Below are 26,231 nucleotides of genomic sequence, written 5' to 3' on the forward strand. Positions count from 1 at the left end.
GACATCCCAGGAATCTGACTGAACTATAGCAGTTTTGTAGAGAAGAATGGGCCAAGATTAGTCCTGATCGATGTGCTAGACTGATCTGCAGCTACAAGAAGTGTCTGGTTGAAGTTATTGCTGCCAAAGGAGGCACAAATGGTTAAAGGTGATGGTTCATTTATTTATTCCCCCGCCCCGTCTGTCTGTTTGCATACTATCCTCATTAAAATATAAAAACCTATGAATGTTCGGGTGGTTTTAGTTAAATCAGACAGTTTTTTCATCTGTGTGATTTTGACAAAGAGCTGTTCCATTTTTCTTCCACACATGACGTTGTGTGTTACTCCCAAACAATTCAACTTTGGTTTCATCGGTCCACAAAATATTATGCCAAAACGTCTGTGGAGTGTCCAAGTGCATTCTTGCAAACATTAAACAAGCAACAATGTTTTTTTATAGACAGTAGTGGCTTCCTCTGTGGAGTCCTCCCATGAACACTATTCTTAGCAAGAGTTTTTTTATAGTTGGTGTGTGCACAGAGATATTGGACTGTGCCAGTGATTTCTGTAAGTCTTTAGCAGATATTCTTGGGTTCTTTTTTTTACCTCCCTGAGTATTCTGCGCTGAACTCTTTGCGTCATCTTTGGTGGGCAGCCACTCCTTGGAAGAGAAGCAACAGTGCCAAACTCTCTCCATTTGTAGACAACTTCTCTGATTGTCGATTGATGAACATCCAGAATTTTAGTTTTTTTTCGCCTTTCCCAGCTTTATACAAATCAACAATCCTTGATCGCAGGTCTTCAGATAGCTCTTTTGAACGAGGCATGATGCACATCAGACAGTGCTTCTGATCAAGACAATTCTTACCAGGTGTGTGTTTTATAGTGGGCAGGTCAGCTATCAACCACTAATTAGTGATTGGGCACACACGTGACTTAGATTATTTGGTAAAAAATCGGTTTCAATTACTCTTTAAGTCTCCTTAGGCAGAGGGTTCACTTACTTGTTTCCCCCCTTCTGTCATTGTTTGCATGCTATCCTCATTAGAATATGAAAACCTATACATGTTTGGTTGGTTTTAGTTAAATCAGACACTGTTTTTTCATCTGTGTGATTTTGACAAAGATCAGATCACATTTGATTGTGTTTTTATGCAGAAATGTGAGAAATTCCAAAAGGTTCAGATACTTTTTCATATCACTGTATGCTATCATTTCATTTTGTATGAGTACTTGTTCTTGCTCTGGAACTTGTACATGGGGTGGCACTAATTTAGGGCTGTATTCAAGATGACTATTAGGATAGATTGTAAAAATAATGTTCTGTACCGTGTTTATTTATTTATTTTTTTCATTTCAGCTAAGCAAAACATTTGTGCTAACGTCAGGAAACCGATGACTCGGCAGATATGTGAGCATCTGTTGACAAGTGACAGAACAGGTTAGATTTATGATGGATAGAAGTTGACTAATCAGTTCTGTACAGATCACAAGCCTTGCTAAGTGCAGCATTTTTACTTCTTGTATTTACTAACACTGCTGTAAAACACATTACAGCTGATTATTCAGCATTAAAGTCACCATACTGCTACTGCTGCAGTTCAAATAACCCTCCACTAACCTTTCTACGTTGTTGTCAGACTGAGGACAAAGCAGACCTGCGCACTTCAAACACTGAGGATGTTGAAATAAAGTGTCAGCGATGTGACACTGACTAAATTCTAGCGTGTCTAAATGATACAGGACAGTACAGCAAATCCAGCCATTTTCAAAGAAGTGTCATACAAAAATTTACAAATTAGAAGTGTGATGTTGCAATTGGGCAAAATTATCATTGTGTTCATAAATTATACAGTAGTCATAAATAAGAATAATTAAGCATTATTTTTTGGCCCATTATTGTAGTTTTGTGTAAAGTAGGGCTATCAAAATTATCGCGTTAATTAATTTTTATTATTTATATTATCTATTAATCAAGGTAAAATATTTGACGCAATTAACACACATGCCCCGCTCAAACAGATTAAAATGACAGTACAGTGTAATCTCCGCTTGTTACTTGTTTTTTGGTGTTTGGCGCCCTCTGCTGGCGCTTGGGTCCAAATGATTTTATGGGCTAGTACCATGAATGAGCATGGTGTAATTATTGACATCAACAATGGCGAGCTACTAGTTTATTTTTTGATTGAAAATTTTACAAATTTTGATAAAACGAAAACATTAAGAGGGGTTTTAATATAAAATTTCTATAACTTGTTCTAACATTTATCTTTTAAGAACTACAAGTCTTTCTATTCATGGATCGCTTTAACAGAATGTTAATAATGTTAATGCCATCTTGTTGATTTATTATTATAATAAACAAATACAGTACTTATTATAAATGTCCCGATCGACCGGGATGTCCGATCACGTCATTTTCAAAGTATCGGAATCGGCAAAAAAATATCGGACATGCCTTTTTTTGATATATATATTTTTTAAATAAATTGTTTTCTAATTGTATTTAACGTTACAGACATAATATGTCACACTCATCCAGAGTCTTTAGTTTTGGCTTCGTTTTCTAATTGTATTTAACGTTACAGACATAATATGTCACACTCATCCAGAGTCTTTAGTTTTGGCTTAAGGTAGGGTTATCAAATTTATCCCTATAATGGCGGTAATTAATTTTTAAAAAATTGTATCACGTTAAAATATTTAACGCAATTAATGCATGCGCTGCACGACCCACTCACGCATTGTCGCGCTCAATCTGTAATGGCGCCGTTTTACCTATATAGAGAGCTAAAAGGCAGCGTAAAATGAGTAGAGTGAATTTTGGAAGCTTTTGGACCCTTTTTTTTAATTGGCTAAAGCCTTAAAAACCCCTTTCTCTACGATTACAGCGTGGGAAGCAATGTGGGGAAGCAAGGTAGTAATTGATCTTTTTTTTAACACTCTATGTTATTTTCCAACTCAGAGAAGATATATCAATTGGTAGCACTACGCACAGTCATGGTTCCACTTCCCATCATGCATTTGGGCATGGCTACAGTATCATTTACTGAAAGCTTAACAAATACACTAGATGGCAATATTTAGTCACAATATACAAAGTCACAAGTCTTTCTATCCGTGGATCCCTCTCACAGAAAGAATGTTAATAATGTAAATGCCATCTTAAGGATTTATTGTCATAATAAACAAATACAGTACTTATGTACTGTATGTTGAATGTATATATTCATCTGAGATTTATTATTTTTTTTCTTAATGCATTGCCAAAATGTATATGAGGAATGTATATTGGGAAAAATTATCGGGAATGATTGGAATTGAATCGGGAGCAAAAAAAAGCAATCCGATCAGGAAATGTCGGGATCGGCAGATACTCAAACTAAAACGATCGGGATCGGATCGGGAGCAAAAAAAAACAACAACCCTGATGAAGAGGGGTTTTAATATAAAATTTCTATAACTTGTACTAACGTTTATCTTTTAAGAGCTACAAGTCTTTCTATCCATGGATTGCTTTAACAGAATGTTAATAATGTTAATGCCATCTTGTTGATTTATTGTTATAATAAACAAATACAGTACTTATGTACCATATGTTGAATGTATATCAGTCATGTGTCTTATCTTTCCATTCCAACAATAATTTACAGAAAAATATGACATATTTTATAGATGGTTTGAATTGCGAGTAATTACGATTAATTAATTTTTAAGCTGTAATCAACTCGATTAAAAATTTTAATCGTTTTACAGCCCTATTAAAAATATACTGTATATTTAAACTAAGATTTATACAGTTGAAGTTAAGAGTAGGAACATACTGTACTGCATATACAGACTAGTACAGTCTGACTAGTACAGTTTTACACTGCCACAACTGTTTGTGGGTGTAAGCATGTGTTTTATATCTATGCGTCTATTAAAGCTGATGATTGAGTAATGTAGGAAAGATCTGGGGTAGAGAAAGCAAAGGGTGGTCTTTCATGGGTCCAAACAATGGAGTCACATGGCTTCATTAGGGGGCATCCAGAGTGTGTGTGTGTGTGTGTGGGTGAGAGAGTGAGAGCGTGTTGATAGATTATAGTATGTGGGTGTGTCATGTTCTGGACAGGCTCTGTGACAGCTGCTACATCATTTCACCCCTCCTCCATTTAGGAAAAAAAAAAAGAATGTTGGAAAAATAGTCATCGAAACACTGATCATGATGGTTTTTTTTGCTCTCATTTCGTAAATCATAAAAATCTATATATGGCGGAAAACACTCTGGTGACTTGAAGTTCCGATCTGAGACCCCAAATTTGGCAAAATTTCAGAATTGTCCGATATTAACGTGTGATACATCATTGGAAAGGGTAAAATTTTATGGGGGAAGAAAAATTTTGAACAGGAGGGCATTTTTTAAAAATAAAATTTTTTGAAACAGCGAAACCCTATCTGGAGGCGAGAGCACGCGAGAGCAGAATTAAAGACGCCATGACTTTAAGGAGATATTACCGCGTGCTTACCTTGTTTCGACCGAAAAACTCCATGTTGCATGTATCACCGAGTGTCAAGACACAGCTGTGAATGGCCACAACTGAATTTGTTGGGGATTTTAGGTAGAGATGTCTCAATCGATCGGCATCCACGTCATTTTCAAAGTATTGGAATCGGCAAAAAAAATATCGGACATGCCTTTTTTTAATATATATATTGTTTTTAATTAAATCCTTTTCTAATTGTATATAACGTTACAGACAAAATGTCTTACACTCATCCAGAGTCTTTAGTTTTGGTTTAAAGATTGGTTCATAATAACAACAAACATCCTCCCCTGTCATTTATTGTGATGTCACTTTTAAGCCTAGTAAGTAGGTAAACTACCTCTTTTGAAGATTTTTGTTATTGCACTATTCTGCACTCAATATTTTAGTTTACATGTTTATTGTTTACATATTTTATGGCACAGTGCTGATAAGCTTTGTTTTGATCCAAAGCAGTGGAACAATGTCATGTTGGACAATAAAAAAAGATACTTGGAGCAATTGAATTGAGTTTTATTCATTTTTTTTCTTAATGCATTGCCAAAATGTATATGATCGGGAAAAATGATCGGGAATGATTGGAATTGAATCGGGAGCAAAAAAAAAAAAAGCAATCGGATCGGGAAATATCGGGATCGGCAGATACTCAAACTAAAACGATCGGATCGGGAGCAAAAAAACATGATCGGAACAACCCTAATTTTAGGAGTGAAACATGGTAATATAACAAGGGTCGCGATGCAGAAATCGCAGACATCAAGGATTGGTCGAGATTTTCTTTTTCATATATTTACCCTTTTAAATGTTGTTTTTCAATTTTTCTTTGTTTGGAACGATTATTTATCATCTAACATATCGGGGAAAATGTGATACTAACAAAAAAAATACAATTAAGTGATAGTTATGAGGTAGATATCCGTGACTTTTTTACAGACGCCAAATTTTTCATTGGGATGTAATTTGTTTAAAAGTTTAAAATATGCGAGTAAATAATGTTTTTAAAGTTGTTGTTTTTTTTTTAAATGAAATATTAGACATCAATTAATGATTCTAAGCGAAAAAATGACAGACATTTTGAATAATGAATATATTTACTTACCTTCTTTTTATGGCTAGGTTGAAATAAAGCGTTTGCGCGACGTCTGTAAACGGGAGTTTCCAGGGTAAAACGTAAAAATTACAAATATTTCGGGGGCTTAATGCCCCATGAATCTGCCATGGCAGCATATAGACATATAGTTCTATCAAACACAACAGTTGTTTTGGCTTAAAATATAGCAGTTTATTTTAAAAAGGGGTGCAAGAGTAGAAACTGCTTTTTCAGCCTTGTCTGTGTTTTCCGCCATATACATACTGTATATGCACAACTGTTTATTGAGGGAACTAATTTGTGGCTTATGTGTTCCATCTGTAAAGTCAATAAGGAAATTAATGCACACTTGCAAAAATAGGAATCCCACAAGGTACACTCTGCACACCCCAACAAGTTTGTTAAGTTTCTAGGGCCAAATCTTCATAACCATTACAATGCTTCTAAGTAATCCTAAAAATATTCAACAATGTATGTTGTCCTTGTGGGTGCGTGTATAATTTTGTGTGCGTGCACTTGTGCTTTAATATGGATTTTTGCATCGTAAGTGTACATTGACGTTAGTCTTAACAATAATGACTTCCATATCGTAAACGTGGACCTCGCCCCTAAATTAGTCAATCGTATCAATAATTAATGTCTACTTTTCTACATGGATGGATGGATGGATGGAGATAGAGAGACAGAGATAGTATAGACCAGAGGAGGGTAGAGTAGCCAAAAATTTTACTCATGTAAGAGTAGCGTTACTTCGATTAATCTGACAATTAATTAAACGATTAATCGGATAAATGTAACTGCTTTTCAATTACCTTCACAATTTAATGAAGTTGTTTTAGGCTTGTTTTAAGTACAGTGGGGCAAATAAGTATTTAGTCAACCACTAATTGTGCAAGTTCTCCCACTTGAAAATATTAGAGAGGCCTGTAATTGTCAACATGGGTAAACCTCAACCGTGAGAGACAGAATGTGAAAAAAAAAAAAACAACAACAACCAGAAACTCACATTGTTTGATTTTTAAAGAATTTATTTGCAAATCATGGTGGAAAATAAGTATTTGGTCAATAACAAAAGTTCATCTCAATACTCTGTTATATACCCTTTGTTGGCAATAACGGAGGCCAAACATTTTCTGTAACTCTTCACAAGCTTTTCACACATTGTTGCTGGTATTTTGGCCCCATTCCTCCATGCAGAGCTCCTCTAAAGCAGTGATGTTTTGGGTCTGTCGTTGGGCAACACGGACTTTCAACTCCCTCCACAGATTCTCTATGGGGTTGAGATCTGGAGACTGGCTACGCCACTCCAGGACCTTGAAATGCTTCTTACGAAGCCACTCCTTTGTTGCCCTAGCTGTGTGTTTGGGATCATTGTCGTGCTGAAAGACCCAGCCACGTCTCATCTTCAATGCCCTTGCTGATGGAAGGATATTTTCACTCAAAATCTCTCCATACATGGCCCCATTCATTCTTTCCTTTACACAGATCAGTCGTCCTGGTCCCTTTGCAGAAAAACAGCCAAAAAGCATGATGTTTCCACCCCCATGCTTCACAGTGGGTATGGTGTTCTTCAGATGCAATTCAGTATTCTTTCTCCTCCAAACACGAGAACCTGTGTTTCTACCAAAAAGTTCTATTTTGGTTTCATCTGACCATAACACATTCTCCCAGTCCTCTTCTGGATCATCCAAATGCTCTCTAGCGAACCGCAGACGGGCCTGGACGTGTACTGGCTTCAGCAGGGGGACACGTCTGGGAGTGCAAGATATTTGAGTCCCTGGCGGCGCATTGTGTTACTGATAGTAGCAATGATGATAAAAGGATTTGAATGAGAAAAAATATTTGAGATTGAAAAATTTGCATTTGAACACTTAATTTTTCATCCAAAAAGTTTTCTTTGATTGGAGCAATCATTTTTGTATTTGGGCCATATTGGGTAGGACGTTTGTGTCTAAATCATTTAATCCCCCAAAAAGTTGTTTCAATAAAAAAAAAAAAAAAAAAAAAAAAAAATATATATATATATATATATATATTTTTTTTTCAATCAAAGAAAAAAAATCATTTTAATTTTTTTAAATTGTTTTTTTAATATGCAAAGCGAATGATTGTCTAAGTTGCTAGTCACGTGATCTGTTCGAAAAGTAATTTTGACCCATTATAAAAAAAAAATTTTTTTGGTCCATTCCATTCATTTTTGTTGCAGTTTTATTGCTTTAAACATTTATATAATATATGTAGGAAAGTCAATTAAATGCAATGACATTTTTCGCCACCGGGGGGGCTGGCCCCCCTGGCTCCCCCTTAAAATCCGCTTATGGTTGTCGCATAGTCGATTGATTGTTGTACCTCTAAATAGTATGCATTTCAAAGGTCCTTGTTTAGGTCATTTAAAATAGTCGTTTCCATTTCTATTTTGACATTTTAACATCAATAAATATTATATATGGATGGAGTCTCCATCCATGTGTTCACCATCAAAATATTCTCCATCATGGAGAATATTCTGATAAACGTTCGGAGTGAATATTTGCTGTTCTCTCTGGCGTCCTCTAGAGACAACTTGATGTCATTGCGCCCTTTCAATTTGAGGGCGGGGCCGTTTTGTATTCTCTTTCGACCATTGACGCTCCTGCAACACTTGGCGATTCTGTGAGCGAGTGTGCGTGTGTATGTGTGTGCGCGCGCATCGTGCTTCACTGACATTCCCGGAACATTCCACATCCAGCATCCGTCCAAGAGGGGAATTATCATCATCATTTTACGCCTCTTGTTGTGTTTTTGATTCAAAAGAAAGGCAGAAAAAAAGAAAGAATGTCTTATCAAGGGAAGAAGAACATTCCGAAGATCACGGTGAGTAGTTGACGACGCTTCAGGGAATTGGGAACTTTGATGGCTGGGATAAATCACTGCATTAGCCTGGGCTGCTGCAACCTTAATTTGGACATTGTTGCAGAATCGCTTTTTAAAAAAGTAGGATTTATATGAATATTATTGTGTCTGTCAGCCTCTATTCTGCGGGAAGGACATTGTTTTAATGCATTTTTCCTAAAGATGTCCTGTCTCTTTGTTGAGGGACTCGCCCATGTAATCACTGTAATACAGAGCTCACTTCATGTTTTCATCTCCATCAATTCAAATCGTTTCCATTGTAACGCAAAAAAATCTTTTAGAATGTTTGTTTTGTATTGTGCAGGATTCAAGGAGATGCATTTTTACTGAGATTTGATGCCATTTTGCTCAACAGTCATGTTATCCTATTATATTACAGTATATCCTTTAATGCCATCGTGTTGGAAGAGTTTGGCAAATAATCAAACGTAATTCCAAAAGGGATTTTTCTCTTTCCAAGCTTAGCGTTGATGTTGCAGGCTTGTGTGGTGCAGAGGAGAGAGTGAAAAGGCAGGGAAGGTGGATGGAAGGCGAGGAGAGGAGAGGGTGGGGGCAGGGGGGGATGATGGGAGGCACACGCCCATTTTGGGATGATGTGGGATAAAGCGGCATAGGGAAAGGAGTGTCTGGAATTGTGAATTTCAAGAAGGCGAACGGTTGTGTCACAGCATGCAGGGCGGAGGTTGAGTGAAGGCCAGTTAAGACAGCTGCGCCTCTGGTTTGTCTTCCAACTGCAGACACCTCCATTGTGTTTTCATTGTTGCCGCATTGCTTGGTCGCTTTGTCGTTGCATTCGTTCGATGTAGCATCGGAATCACGATCGGATTTTTTTTTTCTTTCCGTTTCTGGCCTTCTGTTTCCGGCGCGCATGCCAGATGACAGACGAAATTAGTAGCACGAGTTAGCTTTATAACAGCGTGCAATTGCAATGAAACGGCCAAGCCCGGGGGCATCAGGGACATCAATGAGACAGCAATGACTTCACCCTTAAAATGTTCATAATCGCCCAACAGTGATTATCAAAGTGTGATAAAAGTGCTGGCTCCCTCTAGTGGGATTCGAAACAACTACTGTTTGAATGCAGTTAGTTGTATTTAACTTTAGAGCAACACTTGGGAACTTTTTATGGAGCCCCTGAAGGGGCATCGACAAAAATAAAATGTTCAATTTAATTCAAGCAATCTAGTGCGCACAAGAAACAAGCAGGTGCACACCAGATATTTTCTTGTTCGCACCAGATTGTTTCTAGTGCACACGAGAAACTCTGGTAAATATTAGCATTTTATTGCGTTTAAGCAAGCGGACTTTTGCTATGAAAGTTAGCCAATCGTTGCAATTGTTAGCCAATCGTTGCAATTGGCTAACTTGCATGGCAAAAGTCTGCTAGCTTAAATGCTATGTAATGCTAATGTTTACAGCAATTGGCTAACTTGCATAGTAAAAGTCCGCGAGCTTAAACGCTATATAATGCTAATGTTTACAGCAACTGGCTTACTTGCATAGCAAAAGTCCGCTCGCTTAAACGCTATATAATGCTAATGTTTACAACAATTGGCTAACTGGCATAGCAAAACTCCGCTAGCTTAAATGCTTTATAATACTAATTTTTATTACAATTGGCTAACTTGCATAGCAAAAGTCCGCTAGCTTAAATGCTATATAATGCTACTGTTTACAACAATTGGCTAACTTGCATAGCAAAAGTCCGCTAGCTTAAATGCTATATAATGCTAATGTTTACAACAATTGACTAACTTGCGTAGCAAAAGTCCGCCAGCTAAAATGCAATATAATGCTAATATGTACAACAAATGGCTAACTGGCATAGCAAAAGTCCGCTAGCTTAAATGCTTCATAATGCTAATGTTTATAACAATTGGCTAACTTGCATAGCAAAAGTCCGCTAGCTTAAATGCTATATGATGCTAATGTTTACAACAATTGCCAAACTTGCATAGCAAATGTCCGCTAGCTTAAATGCTATATAATGCTAATGTTTACAACAATTGACTAACTTGCGTAGCAAAAGTCCGCCAGCTAAAATGCAATATAATGCTAATGTTTACAGCAATTGGCTAACATGCGTAGCAAAAGTCCGCTAGCTTAATGCTTTATAATACTAATGTTTATAACAATTGGCGAACTTGCATAGCAAAAGTCCGCTAGCTTAAATGCTATATAATGCTAATGTTTACAACAATTGACTAACTTGCGTAGCAAAAGTCCGTCAGCTAAAATGCAATATAATGCTAATGTGTACAACAATTGGCTAACTGGCATAGCAAAAGTCAGCTAGCCTAAATGCTATGTAATGATAATGTTGACAACAATTGGCTAACGTGCATTGCAAAAGTCTGCTAGCTGAAATGCTCTATAATGATGTTTACCAGACAACAGTGGTGTGCACTAGAAACAATCTGTGCGCACCAAGTTGCTTAAATTTATTTTATTTCTATTCTATCTAACGATTCAACCATTATAAAATATTGTCATAACATTTGTGATGGTATGTCGATTGACAACTAGTTGAATGACACCTCTGTTATGGCCTGAGGGGGTCTGTAACACTTTCATCGGCACAAATTAACTTAAAGGAGGGTGGCAGGAACCCTGCCACACAAAAAAAAACTACTAAGTGTCAAAGTGTGATACAAGTACTGGCTCCCTCTAGTGGTATTCGAAACAACTGCTGCTTAAATGCAGTTAGTTGTATTTAACTTTAAAGCAACATTTGTGAACTTTTTATGGAGCCTCTAAAGGGACATGGACAAAAATAAAATAAATTTAAGCTATCTGGTGTCCACCAGAAACAATCTTTCACATGCATATTTTTGAGTTTCAAATTTATTTTTGCATTCAAACACATTTTTTTTTGCATTCAAGCGACTTTTTTTGATTGAATAAACTTTTTTTTTTTTGATCGAAAAGATACACAAGTAAATGTAACAGAGTACATGTAAAGAGTTACTGCCCACCTCTGGCGAGGACAGTGCAATGAATGGTAAATGGTGTTATACTTATATAGCGCTTTTCCACCTTTCAAGGCGCTCAAAGTATAATACTTGTTTTTCAATAATTATTTTGAGATTTGGGGTTTTTTGAGGGGTGTTTAAAGGGTTAATTCCGATTTACGCGGAAATTTGGGTTACGTCGCCAGCGTAGCAATTAATTATAATTTTTTTTGTCTTTATTACTCATGTGTTTTACCATCCACATTAAAGATGTCCCGATCGATCGGCATCCCGATCAATCGGGTCCGATCAAAGTATCGGAATCGGCAAAAAAATATCGGACATGCCTTTTTTTAATATATATATTTTTTTCAATTAAATCATTTTCTAATTGTATTTAACGTTACAGACAAAATGTCTACACTCATTCAAAGTCTTTAGTTTTGGCTTAAAGTAGGGCTATCAAATTTATCGCATTAACGGCGGTAATTAATTTTTTTAAATTAATCACGTTAAAATATTTAATGCAATTAACACATGCGCTGCACGACCCACTCACGCATTGTCGCGTTCAATCTGTAATGGCACCGATTTTACCTATATATAGAGCTAAAAGGCAGCGTAAAATGAAATAAATGAATTTTGGCAGTCTTTGGAGCCTTTTTTTGATTGGCTTAAGCCTTCAAATCCCTCCCTCAACATTTAGAAATATCGTGGGAAAGCAATGTGGGGAAGAAAGGTAGTAGTTGATCTTTTTCTTAACACCCTATGTTATTTCCCAACACAGAGAAGATATATCAATTGGTGCCAATACGCACAGTCATGGTTGCACTTCCCATCATGCATGGCTACTGTATCATTTACTGAAAGCTCAACAAATACACTAGATAGCAATATTTAGTCACAATCAGGGGTCGCGTTAACCGAATATTTTCCGTCGTTGACCGGTTTTTTAAAATGGTGACGGAAAAAACTGAAGTCCATCTGTCATTTTGACAGGTTGCAATTCACACCCCAGACCACAGGGTGGCGAGTGAGCGTATTAATTAGCTATTGTCTCTCTTGATGCATGACGTCGTTGGCCTTACTCGGAAAAATGTCAAGGCAACTGAGTGTCCGAAGTTTCTTCAAAAAGCCCCAAAACGACGATGGTGTTGATAAAAGAGGTGAAAAAAGAGTGTGGCCGCAGAGCGCGGATTCAGCCTCCACAACTGCATCAAAACGGCCATGAGAAGTCATCTGTCCGAGGCAAAAGTCCAAAACCTCATGACAATAGCCTCTGCAGCAATCCCACTTGAGACATTTGATTACGCACAAGCGGGCACGCAATTCAAATCCATGCGCACCAGGAGGAAGGTGTGGGACTGCGTTCAGGCCACAGCAGGTGAACTGTTAGTTTCATTGTTCCATATGTAGCCTACCTACTGGGACCACAGTCAGCTGTTTTTGTCACTGCGGAGAAAAAGTTACATATTCATCTGCTTGATGTGTGATGGCACGGTGTGGATTCTCTGTTAAGCTTGTTCGGACAGAATATTATTTAAAAATGAATGAAAACTAAATACTATTGAATATGTCATTATTATCATTTTAAAAAATTTAAGTCACAGGTAAAAATAGATTATGACCGGATTTTTATGAACCTGTCAGTCAAAATGACAGACAACGAAAAAGTCTAGCGCAACCTCTGGTCACAATATACAAAGTCCTTTAAGAATTACAAGTCTTTCTATCAGTGGATCCCTCTCACAGAAAGAATGTTAATAATGTAAATGCCATCTTGAGGATTTATTGTCATAATGAACAAATACAGTACTTATGTACTGTATGTTGAATGTATATATTCGTCCGAGATTTATTCATTTTTTTCTTAATGCATTGCCAAAATGTATATGATCGGGAAAAATTATCGGGAATGATTGGAATTGAATCGGGAGCAAAAAAAAAGCAATCGGATCGGGAAATATCGGGATCGGCAGATAGTCAAACTAAAACGATCTGGATCGGGAGCAAAAAAACATGATCGGAACAACCCTAATCCACATTGCTGCTGTAAAACCGTAATTGGAAAAACAGCAATTCCATTATATATCTTACTTCAGCTTGCGCCAAAGAGGCCATCACATTTCTAGGTTTGGTTCTTCCTTTCCCTCGTGCTTCCTTTACAGCGCCGCTCTGTCAACCTTTAATCCCCCCCTCTTGAGCCAGCCCCCTGCCCCCAAACGCTCCGTTGCTTCCATAGGGACTGTGCAGCAAAAAAAAAAACCAAGCCAGGAAATGAGCTCGGGCTCATACGATCAGCGCGTCCTGCCACAAAGTGGGCTTGTGTGCAAACAAAACACAACGTGGCCTGCCCAGATGTGATTCACCATAGCAACCAGTGTGCATTCAAGATGGCACCAAAACACATGCCCTATATGTCGGTGTACTTCTATTACTGCAATTAGCTGAAATGTGTCATTTTTTTCTCAACTGTAAAAAAAAAAACACAAAAAAAAAACCAGTAGCTTTTGGGGTAAATATTTGGTCTCTATGCAACTGAGAGAAAACAGAAGCATGGTTGCAAACTTCCTACGGGGTCTCAACCGCCCTTGCGTCCCACATAGAAACCTCCCTTCCACCCGAATGTAACAGAAGCTCCTAACATCCTGTCTAACCTGGGAGTTGTCCAGTAATTTCCCCAATCATCAACTAAAACTAAAAAGAGGCAGCGGGAAATATTCTTGCCTCCATCCAAGTTGAAAATAACATTAAAACATTCTGTCATCCTTTTTGAATTAGAGCAAGCAACCAAAAGACAGTTTCCTGTGGAGAGAAACGGAGAGAGTGAGAGAGAGAGGTGCTATTTTTGGTGCTTTGTGTTATTTTTATGTTTGTATTAGCATACTACTTGTTAAGCATATTATTTGTTAACTTGAACTGCTTTTCTGTCAGGAATTAAGCCAGTGGTGTCAAACGTATGGCCTGCGGGCCGCTTCCAGGGGATCCAATTCATGTCACGGGCTTGTTCTGTCCCTGACTGGCACCTTGTAGCTCGTTTGCTCTGTACATACAGTATCACATGCTTTTATTTTGACATTGGAGCTGTACAATCGGAGATCACGGTTAGATCACTTGTGCACTTTGTCCCAAAACCAACAGGAAGTGAACATAAATCAACAGGAAGTGACCAATGAACAAGAAGCACACTCAAAATGCCCTATACGCAAGAGGAAATATCCAAAATGTACAGGAAGTTACCCCAAGATACCCCAAAATGTACAGGAAGTAGTGCTGCAGCTAACGATTATTTAAGTAATTGATTATTCTATCAATTAGTTAGTTAGAATAATCGAGTCATCGGATTAGGAACATTCAATGCGTTGCAGAATAAATTTTAAGAGATGTAAAACAAAGGCTTGCTAAGATTGCGCTTTCAAAAGAGCATTAAATGCGAATACAAAATAAAGAATTCCAGAGTGTTTTTTCAAACTATGCAGAATTGCACTTTCATTTCACAAAAGCAATAAATGCATTTAAAAATAAATGAAATTACATGAGTTTAGCCTCAAACGGAATTAAAAAATTATTGAATGTGGTTCGAAGTGCAAAAGAACAATTGTCTAACTTGCATAGCAAAAGTCCGTTAGCTTAAATGCTATAAAATGCTAACTTTTTTTTTTTAAACAATGTTTTTAACAAATCGTTCAAACACATATTCCCACAAGAAAACTGCTAAATACACCTCTAAACTAAATTACAAATGTATAAACAATCATATGAGCTCAAACAAAAACTTCAAATACAACCTTATGTTAGAGACAATGAGAACCAAAGGTGGTATTTGGTATGTGGCAAAATTGATGTTGGCCTGTGGCATTTTTTTGGCCATGTGGCAAAATGTATTTTGGCTTGTGGCATTATTTTTTCCATGTGGGATTTTTTTTTTTGTAACTAGCAAAATTGATTTTTTCATGTAGGATTTTTTTTGGCATGTGGCATTTTTTTTTGTCAAGCTTTGCCATTGACGGCTATGAATGTCCAAATTTTCCATTCATTTTAAATGGCAGAAAAACCTGTGTGGCTGTGATTTTTGACCGTACCATTGCATTGACATGCAATTGGCATCCAAGTCAAGCTATGCCATTGACGGCTATGAACGTCAATTTTGCCACATACAGTACCCCAAAAAATGCTCAACGGCAAAACATGCCACATGCCAAAATCCATTTAGTCACATACAAAAAAAAAAAAAAGCCAAAACATATTTTGTCACATGGCAAAATTGAATTTGTCAAAGACAAAAAAAAAAATGCCACATGCCAAAATCCGTTTTGCCACATACCCAAAAAAATGCCACATGGCAAAAAAATGCCACATGCCAAAATACTTTTTGCCACATGGCAAAATCAATTTTGCCACATAACCAAAAAATGCCACATGGCAAAAAAAATAAATAAATAAATTAAAAAAATAAAATTAAAAAAAAAGCCACATTCCAAAATATTTTGCCACATACAAAAAAAAATGCCACATGCCAAAATACATTTTGCCACGTGGCAAAAAGATGCCACATGGCAAAATCAATTTTGCCACTTACAATACCCCAAATAATGCCACATTGCAAAAAAATGCCACATGTCAAAATCCATTTTGTCACATACCCCAAAAAAATGCCACATGCCAAAACCTATTGTGTCACATACCAAAAAAAAAAAAAAAAAAAAATGCCACATGGCCAAAAAAATGCCACATGCCAAAATGCATTTTGCCACATCTTAAAATCAATTTGGCCACATATATGACCAAAAAAGTGCCACATGCCAAAATCCATTTTGCAACATACCAAAAAATGCCACATGCTAAAATCCATTTTGCCACATACCAAAAAAAAAAATGCCACATGCCAAAATACATTTTTCCACATGGCAAAAAATAAATGCTACTTGGCAAAATCAATTTTGCCGCATACCAAATACCGCTTTTCGTTCTCGGCCCCTTCTGCCTTATGTTGGTCTTAACAGGGAGCAGCTGGATCCAGCTATGCTATATAAGTTATGTCATATTTACTGTTGCCTCTAGAGGGCAGTATATCCACCCGAATCATTAAAACTAAATGCTAACACTTTGAAAACAAGGTATCACAAGGCCTCTCTAATTAAACGAATCCTCGCAGCAGCAAATTTAGTTCGAAGCTTTTTTCTAATCAAATTACTCCAGTTAATCAATTAATCTTTGCAGCACTAGCAGGAAGTGAACTCAAATTAACTTCAATTGACAACTTTAGACAGCCAGCTCTCTTAAACTGGGAGGACTGGCTGTGAATGCTCATATTTCAGTGCGACTGACGGCGCTAGACGTCCAGTCCATTTTGACTGAAGTTAACTGGTGAAAAATAAACCGGTCAGGCCCACATGAGAAAATTGCTATGAATGTGGCCAGCTAACCAAAATGATTTTCACACCACTGTATTGAGCAGTAAGAGAATATGGTCCATTTTTGGTAATACATATGTAGCTATCCTTTTTTTTCCTCAACATTGAAGGCTTTGCGTGTGGTTTGTGTTAATCCTACCAAATGCTTTAGTTTGTAGTAGAGCAGGGCGGTAAACCGAAAATTTACCGTCACCGAAATTCTTAACGATGACCGACGTAATTTTGACCATGTCGGTAAATTCGGTAAATTAATAAAACAAGAAAATATAGTCTTTTCATCCCGCTTTGATTCTGTGTTGTCCGTCTATGTTCATTCCCCTTTAAGAAACCGTCAATGGGCTTACGTAGGGAGTCACGTGATCATCAAGGAGCCAATCAAACAAAAGCCCAGTAAGCTAACGCTAGCAGCTAACGCTACAAGCAAAACGTGATGGAGTGTGGCTTAAGGGAGGTTCACCAAACTTTTAACCGACATTTAGTAGACTCTTGGTGGCATCCAGACGGGCTTTCACCCGCTGTCCTCCCTGCTGTTCTCACAATTTCCGGAGATGGTGCTTTCAGTGCTTTCTACTGGTAGCCAGGCTAACGCTAGCTAGCGGCTAACGCTACAAATGAACGTGATGTAGTCGGATAGCGGCTCTAACTTGTCGAAACGGCTGAACTTAATGAGTGGATTGGGCACGGACTGCATCTAGCAATTACTATGTGGCATTATTTTGTATCTGTCTGTGTGTGATTCCTCTGATAGCTTTTGTGATGGTAAAGCATTCAGCTTAAAGTACAATCCAACGGCGAAACTTATAATGACCGAGAAATGGCCCCAGCTATTTTTCTGTATGTGCTTATTTCTGTGTCATTATTGCTATCATAAAATCTTAAGCGTTTCATTTGAAGAAGATCAATATAGCTTTAATGTGTGTGTGTCTCTCTCTGTTTGTTTGGGGTTTCATTTGTGCGTGCATTTATTAAAAAATGCACTGGGGGGGACCCTGAAACCATAATGTAAACACTTGTATTTAATAATTATGTCACAGCAGCCATTAACAAGTTGTCTTTTTGAAGTGTACTGTTCAAGCTGCAAGTCATTTGTGTTACAATGACATGTTTGCACAGGCATATTGATTTTGATAATGTACATTGTTCAAGTCATACACGCTGTTATAAATGTTCATACTTGAATTCTTATTGCTTACATTACATTTTTATAAACTTAATGTTTAGACTGCATTTACAATTGTTAAATACAGTATATGAAATTGAATGCTGGTAAATAAATCAAGAAACAGTTAATCTGTATTTCATGCATTGATTCAGATTTTCAAATTATATAACAGTACGCTTGGGCGAATTTATCGTCATTTATCGTTATCGAGATAAATCTGCTCAATTTATCGTGATACATGTTTAAGGCCATATCGCCCAGCCCTAGTTTGTAGCCATCTGATCAAATCCTGCACCCACTAGAAAAAAAAAAACTACAAAATCCTCAACCCTCAATGCAGGAAGATGCATAACAGCAACACATTTGACCACGTATGTCCCATAATTCCTTTCAAGAATGACTTTGTGTGAATGGACTTTCCATCATTCAGCATATACGCAAGCCGGGTAACAGTTTTTTTGTTAATTAAGTAACATTCGCAGCAAACCTTGAACTCACCAGTAAAATCCCCAATTAACATTCTATGTGAGTGATGTACTTTATTATAGCTATAACTACATTACACAGATTATGCGTTTGGGATTTATCATATTTTTTGTTCCGCTCGTAAAGCAGTATGCAGTCACTGGGAGTGACAAAGTAGGACGTGACCCTGGAAGGTCTGAGCAGATCAGGATCAACGACATCACGTCGGACGAATGTTTGCCGTTCCTGCTCGACTCTTTCTTTTCCTCACACTTGCAATAAGTCTTTCACTCCTTTAGGCCTTTCAAACTCAGCCTCCTGTCATATGACGTCTATTACGAGAGCGGCCAAAATGGAGTTAAAGAGTTTGCCTCAGCAAAAGTCAAGGAGCTTTACCTCGATTAACCCAAAGAGGATTATTCAGTCTGAGACTGGTCCTTTTTACTTACTGACAAAAACATTTTTGGGAGCGTTAAGAAAAAAAAAAGACAAACTAACGGGAGGACATTAAAAGCCACAATTCTAAAATGTTATGAAATTAACTTAAAAGCAATAGATTTTGGAAGATGTATTGATTTAGTATACCGGTTAAAACTAGGTCCAGCATAATGCCATGCAATTTTCGGCCTTTTTAATTTAGTTTAGAGCAGACATGTCCAAAGTCCGGCCCGGGGGCCAAATGCGGCCCGTGGTCAAATTTCATCCGGCCCCCAGCCTCTGTCCTAAAATCAATAACGTCTGGCCCGCACACAGACTTAATAAGTTGGTCAGCAGTAATGCTACAAGCATATGAAGTAGCTTACACACTAAATGCTACTCATCATTTACCCACTAAAAGGCAGCAACACTCTAAGCAACATTACCCGTGGTGACCCTTGACTCCCAATTTTCTAAAATTACGACAACAACAAAAAAAGTTGACTGTGACGGCCGACGCTTCAAGGATAGGTGGAAATTGGACTATTTCTTCACTAAAATACGCAACAACTGTGTCCGCCTCATTTGCAAAGAGACAGTCACTGTTTTTAAAGAGTTCAATATGAGGCGATATTACCAAACAAGACACGCCGACATGTACGACAAGATTACAGGGAAGATACGTTGTGAGAAATTGAAGCAACTTGACGCTAGTTTATTTCACAGTAGTATTTCGCAAGAGCCCGAGAGTCGAAAGAGAACGCCACATAGGCGAGTTGTAAGATTGTTGAAATTATTAATTAAATAATTTAAAAAATAATAAAGCAAATGTGACGCACCGAATAGCTTGCTAAAATTTGCTTAAATATATTGTTCTTAGGGCTGTCAAACAATTAAAATTTTTAATCGAGTTAATCACAGTTTAAAAATTAATTAATCGTAATTAATCACAATTCAAACCATCTATAAGATATGCCATATTTTTCTGTAAATTATTGTTGGAATGGAAAGACAAGACACAAGATGGATATATACATGCAACATACTGTACATAAGTACTGTATTTGTTTATTATAACAATAAATCAACAAGATGGCGTTCACATTATTAACATTCTGTTAAAGTGATCCATGGATAGAAAGACTTGTAGTTTTTCAAAGATAAATGTTAGTACAAGTAATAGAATTTTTTTATTAAAACCCCTCTTAATGTATAGTTTTAATAAAGTTTGTAAAATTTTCAATCAAAAAATAAACTAGTAGCTCGCCATTGTTGATGTCAATAATAACTATGGTGCTGAAGCCTGAAAGTGCTGCAACCCATAAAAATCAGTTGCACCCAAGCACCAGCAGAGGGCGGAAAAACACCAAAAAACACAAGTAACAAGTGAAAATGACACTTTGCTGTCATTTTAATCTGTTTGAGCAGGGCATGTGCGTTAAATGCGTCAAATATTTTAACGTGATTAATTAAAAAAAATTAACGCCCGTTAACGCGATGATTTTGACAGCCCTAATTGTTCTACGTAAAAAACGTCAGCCAAGGTCGGCCCCCCAAATTTTTACGACACCAAATCTGGCCCCCTTTGCAAAATGTTTGGACACCCCTTGTTTAGAGCATTGACTTCATAATGATATTGTCAGGTCAGATTCGACCTTCACTGCGCCACGCTTTCAAGTAAGGGGCCATCCCACAATCCACTTCAGTTATTCGCAATCGGTCGCAGCGACACGTGTAGCAATCCAACGCCGGATTTAGGTGAAAAATTACAAATGCTGTACCGCATACGAACAGGAAGGATTTTCTCAGGAGGGATTTGTTTGAGGATTCAAGGTAATTGTTATTGTTTTCATTATTTCACAAGAATACAAGAAATACAAGAAAACCATAAAAAGGGACAATTCTGCAGCAGGGTGGTGCTCCATCACATACTTCAATCCCTACCTCAAAGCTTCTCAATGCAAAGAAGATCAAGATCCTCCAGGACTGGCCAGCCCAGTCACCAGACATGAACATCATTGAGCAAGTCTGGGGTAGGATGAAAGAGGAAGCATGGAAGACGAAACTCAAGAATGTTGATGAACTCTGGGAGGCATGCAAGACTGCTTTCTTTGATGTTCCTGATGACTTCATCAATAAATTGTATGAATCCTTGCCGAAGCCCATGGAAGTCATACAAAATATTAAATTTGGATCTCACAGCAACACTACTTAATTCGCTTATGTTATGTAACATATTTTTGTATTTGAAGTACATTTTTTGTTCAATTTTCACACTTTCTGTAGGCGACAAAACTTTTGTGTTGCCAAAATTTGACCTTTATGTCTTCTTTAAATGATAAATCTTTCTTCAGTGATATTTTTGTACATTCAACATCATTTGGGAGGGTCTTAGCTTTCATATGAGCCATTTCTGAAACCAATTGAATAATTAAAAGTCAGGTTATTAACAATTGTTTCTACAAAATGGATAAGTGACAAGACTTTTGTCAGGGACAGTAAGGCTGCCGCCACATTGTCTGATGATATACTAGCATCATTCTTCGACATATTTACGTAAAATAAATGCTAACTGCCCGTTTTTTTGTTTTTTTTTTGCTCTTTTAACAAAGAATCGAGACTGTTTTACGTTAATATCTATAAAGAATTCAGGGATTTAAGCATTTTTTCACAATAATTTTCACCAGAAAAGCTCTGTTTTACATAAGGCGGCCGCCACACGGACTAACAGACTAGCATCGTACTTCGACATAGTTACGTAAAATAAATGCTAACTGCACGTTTTTGTTTTTTTTTTTGCTTTTAGCAAAGAAGCGAGACTGTTTTGCGTCTATATCTATTAAGACTTCAGGGATTTAAGGATTTATTCACAAGAATTTTCAACGAAAAAAAGCAGTTTTTCTGTGATTCCACTCAGTCAGCTTTGACGGCCACGCCAACAATGCCCTCCTATTAATCGGCCCTGCGCCCTATGTCCCGTCAACATTATGAAGTCTATGTTTAGAGGTATATTTAGCAGTTTTTTGTGGGAATATGTATTTGAACCATTTGTTAAGAGCACTGTAAAAACGTTAGCATTTTATAGCATTTAAGCTAGCGGACTTTTGCTACACAAGTTAACCAATTGTTCTTTTGTTGTAGTTTGATCCTTATTTGTTAATTTTTTTAAATACCGTTTGAGGCTACGCTCTGGTATCTTTTTATTGGTATCTTCTATTTATTTTTAAATGCGTTTATTGCTCTTGTGAAATGAAAGTGCAATTCCACGTAGTTTGAATGTTCTTTTGAAAGTGCAATCTTAGCAAGGCTTTGTTTAACATCTGCTAAAATGTATTCTGGAACGCATTAAATGTTCCTAATCTGATTACTCGATTATTTGAACTAAATAATCAATTACTTTAAGAAATCAATAGCTGCAGTCCAAGTGCTTTGCATCACAAATCTGTATGAACAAATATGATAATGCTCCAATCAATCAAATTCTCGGAGGAAGGGGTAAAACTGATTTTATTTGGATGAAAATCATTCTCGAGTGGTAGTAGTGGGATTGTTGTGGAAGGAGGGGATGTGCTAAATAGACAGTTTTAGGGCAGCATTGATGTGTAGGCAAGTTACGTTCCAGTTTTCAGCGAACACTCTAGTCGGATAGTGTAATGCTTGCAGGGTGTGGTCGCCTGAAAAGCCTCTTAGCGTGCTTTCACACTTGATACTTCATCACTATTGCACGCAACAATCAGTATATTGATTGTAGCTCGTGGAAGGCAAGCTATTTTTTTTTTCAGTCCTGGCAAGGATGGACTCCAGACTGTAACACACTTGACAACCATCAGTAGTTTCTGGACTGTTTGCCCTCATTGGAGTCTTGGGTTAGCTGAAAGCTATGCTAGCTGACTTTAGTGCGGGAGGTTTGGGCTGCATGCCAGTCAGCTGCGAGGTACGTATAGAAGGGCTCCAAACTAACATTTTTTACTAGGAGCACAGTGGCCCCTAACTTTAAATTTAAGGTGCGCAAGCAGAAGATTCAGGGGCGGACACTGTAAATTCACATGAAAAGTTTTTCCTCAAATTTTCATTGTTTAACTGATTCTGTATCAGTTGTGACATTAACCAGTATACTACTTAGAAATTAGATTAACATGGGAATTTTGTTGTATTTCTATCGCCGTCAGCAACAGATTTATTGACCGACAAATCACCTGTGATGACACTGGCCAACCCGGAAATTGTCATCCACACGCCACACTTTGTCAAAATGCAGGAGCGTATCATTTTAGCAGTGTGTAGACAGCATCTACTTTATGATACATCTCGGCATGATTTCCGGGACATAAATAAAAAAGCAGTAGTATGAAAAGTTATTGGAGCTCAGAAAAGACCGGAAATTTTAAAATGCTCTTCAAATTTATAGCTAATCAAAGGCGAGCGATAACGCACAGGTAGCGGGTGGTGCGTGTCGCTGTCGATTGCCGCTGCAGTCGCATCGCACCCTGTGTGTTGGCTTTCAGCTCAATAGCGATGACTTTCGCATTTCGCCGTCGCTCATCTCCTCCTGTGTGTCGAGCCCCTGACCCGCTCCACAAAGCGCCCACCTACCCCTTCTTTTTCTTCTGATGTATTTTGCCTTGGCAAACCAGCTCGTTACATTACCACCAACTAATGGATTTAACTGTGAATAGTGATGTTAATCTTACTTTAAAAAAATAATTAATGACAGCCACAAATTCTTTCTACCAAAAAGTAATTGAGATAGTAACTCAGTTACCTTAACATAAGAGTAATTAGTTACTCGGCAAAGTAACTGAAGTTACTTTTCATGTTACACTTTATTACAAGATCCATTCTATACCCTCTGTCACATCAAATATGTTTATAGTAACTGAATTGAACTCTTTTCCATTCCCCAAAAAACATAGGTCAGCCTTTTTACCTTTTTAATTTTTTTTTAAATTTTTTTTTTTAATTTCAACTATATATAAGAGTGTAATGGTATACAAACTTTCAAACGCTGTGAGAAAAAAGTTTTTTTCCTACTGTACTGAACCGTGACTTGTGTGTACCGTCACACCCCTAATATATATATATATATATATATATATATATATATATATATATATATATATATATATATAGATAGATAGATAGATAGATAGATAGATAGATAGATAGATAGATAGATAGATAGATATAGATATATTTTTCAATATACAGGTGAGGCTTGAATTTCTTCCGTCTTCTATGTTTGGTCTAGTTGTTGTGATTTAAAAAAAAACAACAACAAAAAAACACACAGTTTATGGATACATCATTCAAGAAAGGTTTAGGACAAGAGACTATTTTTGGTAATAAAAAACAAACAAAAACATTTTTTATATTGTAGCATCTGCAGTGGTATGAAAAAGTATCTGAACCTGTTAGATTTTCTCACACTTCTGCATAAAATCACCATGAAATGTGATCTGATCTTTGTCAAAGTCACATAGATGAAAAAACAGTGTCTGCTTTAACTAAAATCACCCAAACATTTATAGGTTTTCATATTTTATTGAAGATAGTATACTAACGCCGTTATTAACAACACTGGGCCATGTGGCATTTTTTCTTGCCATGTGGCATTTTTTTTTTTTGCCATGTGGCAATTTTTTCTTTGCCATGTGGCATTTTTTTTGCCATGTGACAACATTTTTTTGCCAAGTGGCATTTTTTATGCCATGTGGCAAAAGGTTTTTGCCATGTGGCAAATTGCCACATGGGAAAAGGTTTTTGCCACGTGCCATTTTTTTTGCCATGTGACAACATTTTTTTGCCAAGTGGCATTTTTTATGCCATGTGGCAAAAGGTTTTTGCCACGTGGCAAAAAATTTTGCCATGTGGCTAATTTCTTTTTTGCCATGTGGCATTTTTTGGCCATGTGGCATTTTCTTTAACCCCCAAAAATGCCACAAGGCAAAAAAAAATTAGCCACATGGCAAAAAAATTTTTGCCACATGGCAAAAAAAAAAAATTGCCTCGTGGCAAAAAATTTTGCCACATGGCAAAAAATTTTTGTCACATGGCAAAAACCACTTTTGGTTTTTGGCCCTGCTGAAAAAAATCTGCAATGTTACTAGTTGCGCATGTGCTGTAGATGAAAATAATACTAGTACTGGCTTTAATTTTAGTTGCAAAATGTGACCATTTGGTACAAATCAAGTGATACCACTTTCCAATACTCTATTGTTTACGTGGCTCCACTTGTTTGATGTCATAAGATTGATTGGGTGTGACTTTTAGCAACGACTAGATCACGCTACTTGACTTCATGTTTTGCCTGCCCCCGTCTCAAACAACATTAATAAGTCTTGAATTTAACTTTCCATGAGCTGGAGAAACTCTGTCTATGTTTTCACATCGTGTCAATTTGACTATATTACTGATAAATGCAATGATTTAGCAACATTTTGGCTTAAGTGTGGAGTACAAGTTTGTCAAAAATTGTCAGCCACAAAAAAATTCAGTAATAATAATGTTTTTTTCTTTTGTCTTTTTTTTTTTTCTATTTTTTTTAAATCTGCAAAAGTTATGAAAAATTTACTTGCACTGTGTCAAATTTTAGGGGTGAAATGCCCCCATTTAGGAGCAGTCTGGAGACCGGACATATAGACAAACAGTACAAGTCAAATGTCTAATAAGTTATTTGTAAAAACACTACTGTATTAGGCATGTTGCAAATGTGTGATTTAGTATTCTTTTACATAAGCGCCAGTTTGAGCCATAATGCATTCATCTAATATAATGCATTAAACTGTGTTAGGTTTGTTTCTTCATTACCCTCGATTTTCCAACTGGTTACCCTGGTAACAGCAGACATTGCTCTCCAACAAAGCAAAAGCCAGTCCCCTATCTATCCACTCTCCCTCCCTGCGGTGAACTCGTTGCCATGGCAGCAGCACGCTGGAGTCAGTCCACAACACTTTGATTTTTCTGACTGTGTGGCGTCATGGCGACGCCCAGATCGAGCTACATTATGTGTTGCAAAGTTATGCACTGGAATACTCATTTTTTTCTTTTTGTATAAACTTTTAGTATCTCTTCAGTGTATGCTAAGAACACTTTCTTATCCCACTCTTTTTTTTCTATCCACAGAGCGACCGGCTTCTTATCAAAGGCGGCCGGATTGTCAATGATGATCAATCCTTCCATGCAGACATCTACATGGAGGATGGTCTCATCAAGTAAGACCCGTCCTCTTATCCCTCCCTTTGACTTTCATCCCTTCAGCTCTTTAAGAGCTTCTGCAAATCCATGCTGAGATATACTCAAGGGGGAATTCATTTTGATGAGTAAAAGCATAACC

The 26,231-nt window shown here is 37.2% G+C and overlaps 1 protein-coding gene across 2 annotated transcripts in view; it reads left to right on the forward strand.

Moving 5' to 3' along the window:
* The window catches only part of dpysl3 (dihydropyrimidinase like 3), a 74,327-nt gene that overhangs the window by 2,316 nt on the left and 45,780 nt on the right, over nt 1–26,231 (forward strand). The window contains exons 1-2 of one of the 2 annotated variants that reach the window (XM_057820755.1): nt 8,250–8,450; nt 26,021–26,109. In XM_057820755.1, the coding sequence (XP_057676738.1) occupies nt 8,412–8,450; nt 26,021–26,109 (128 nt within the window). In that variant the 5' untranslated portion in view covers nt 8,250–8,411. Of the gene's footprint in view, nt 1–8,249; nt 8,451–26,020; nt 26,110–26,231 lie in introns of those variants that run through there. The other variant, XM_057820756.1, reaches the window with a different exon arrangement.

The sequence above is a fragment of the Corythoichthys intestinalis genome, chromosome 18 (assembly GCF_030265065.1).
Source record: "Corythoichthys intestinalis isolate RoL2023-P3 chromosome 18, ASM3026506v1, whole genome shotgun sequence".
NCBI classification, from domain to species: domain Eukaryota; kingdom Metazoa; phylum Chordata; class Actinopteri; order Syngnathiformes; family Syngnathidae; genus Corythoichthys; species Corythoichthys intestinalis.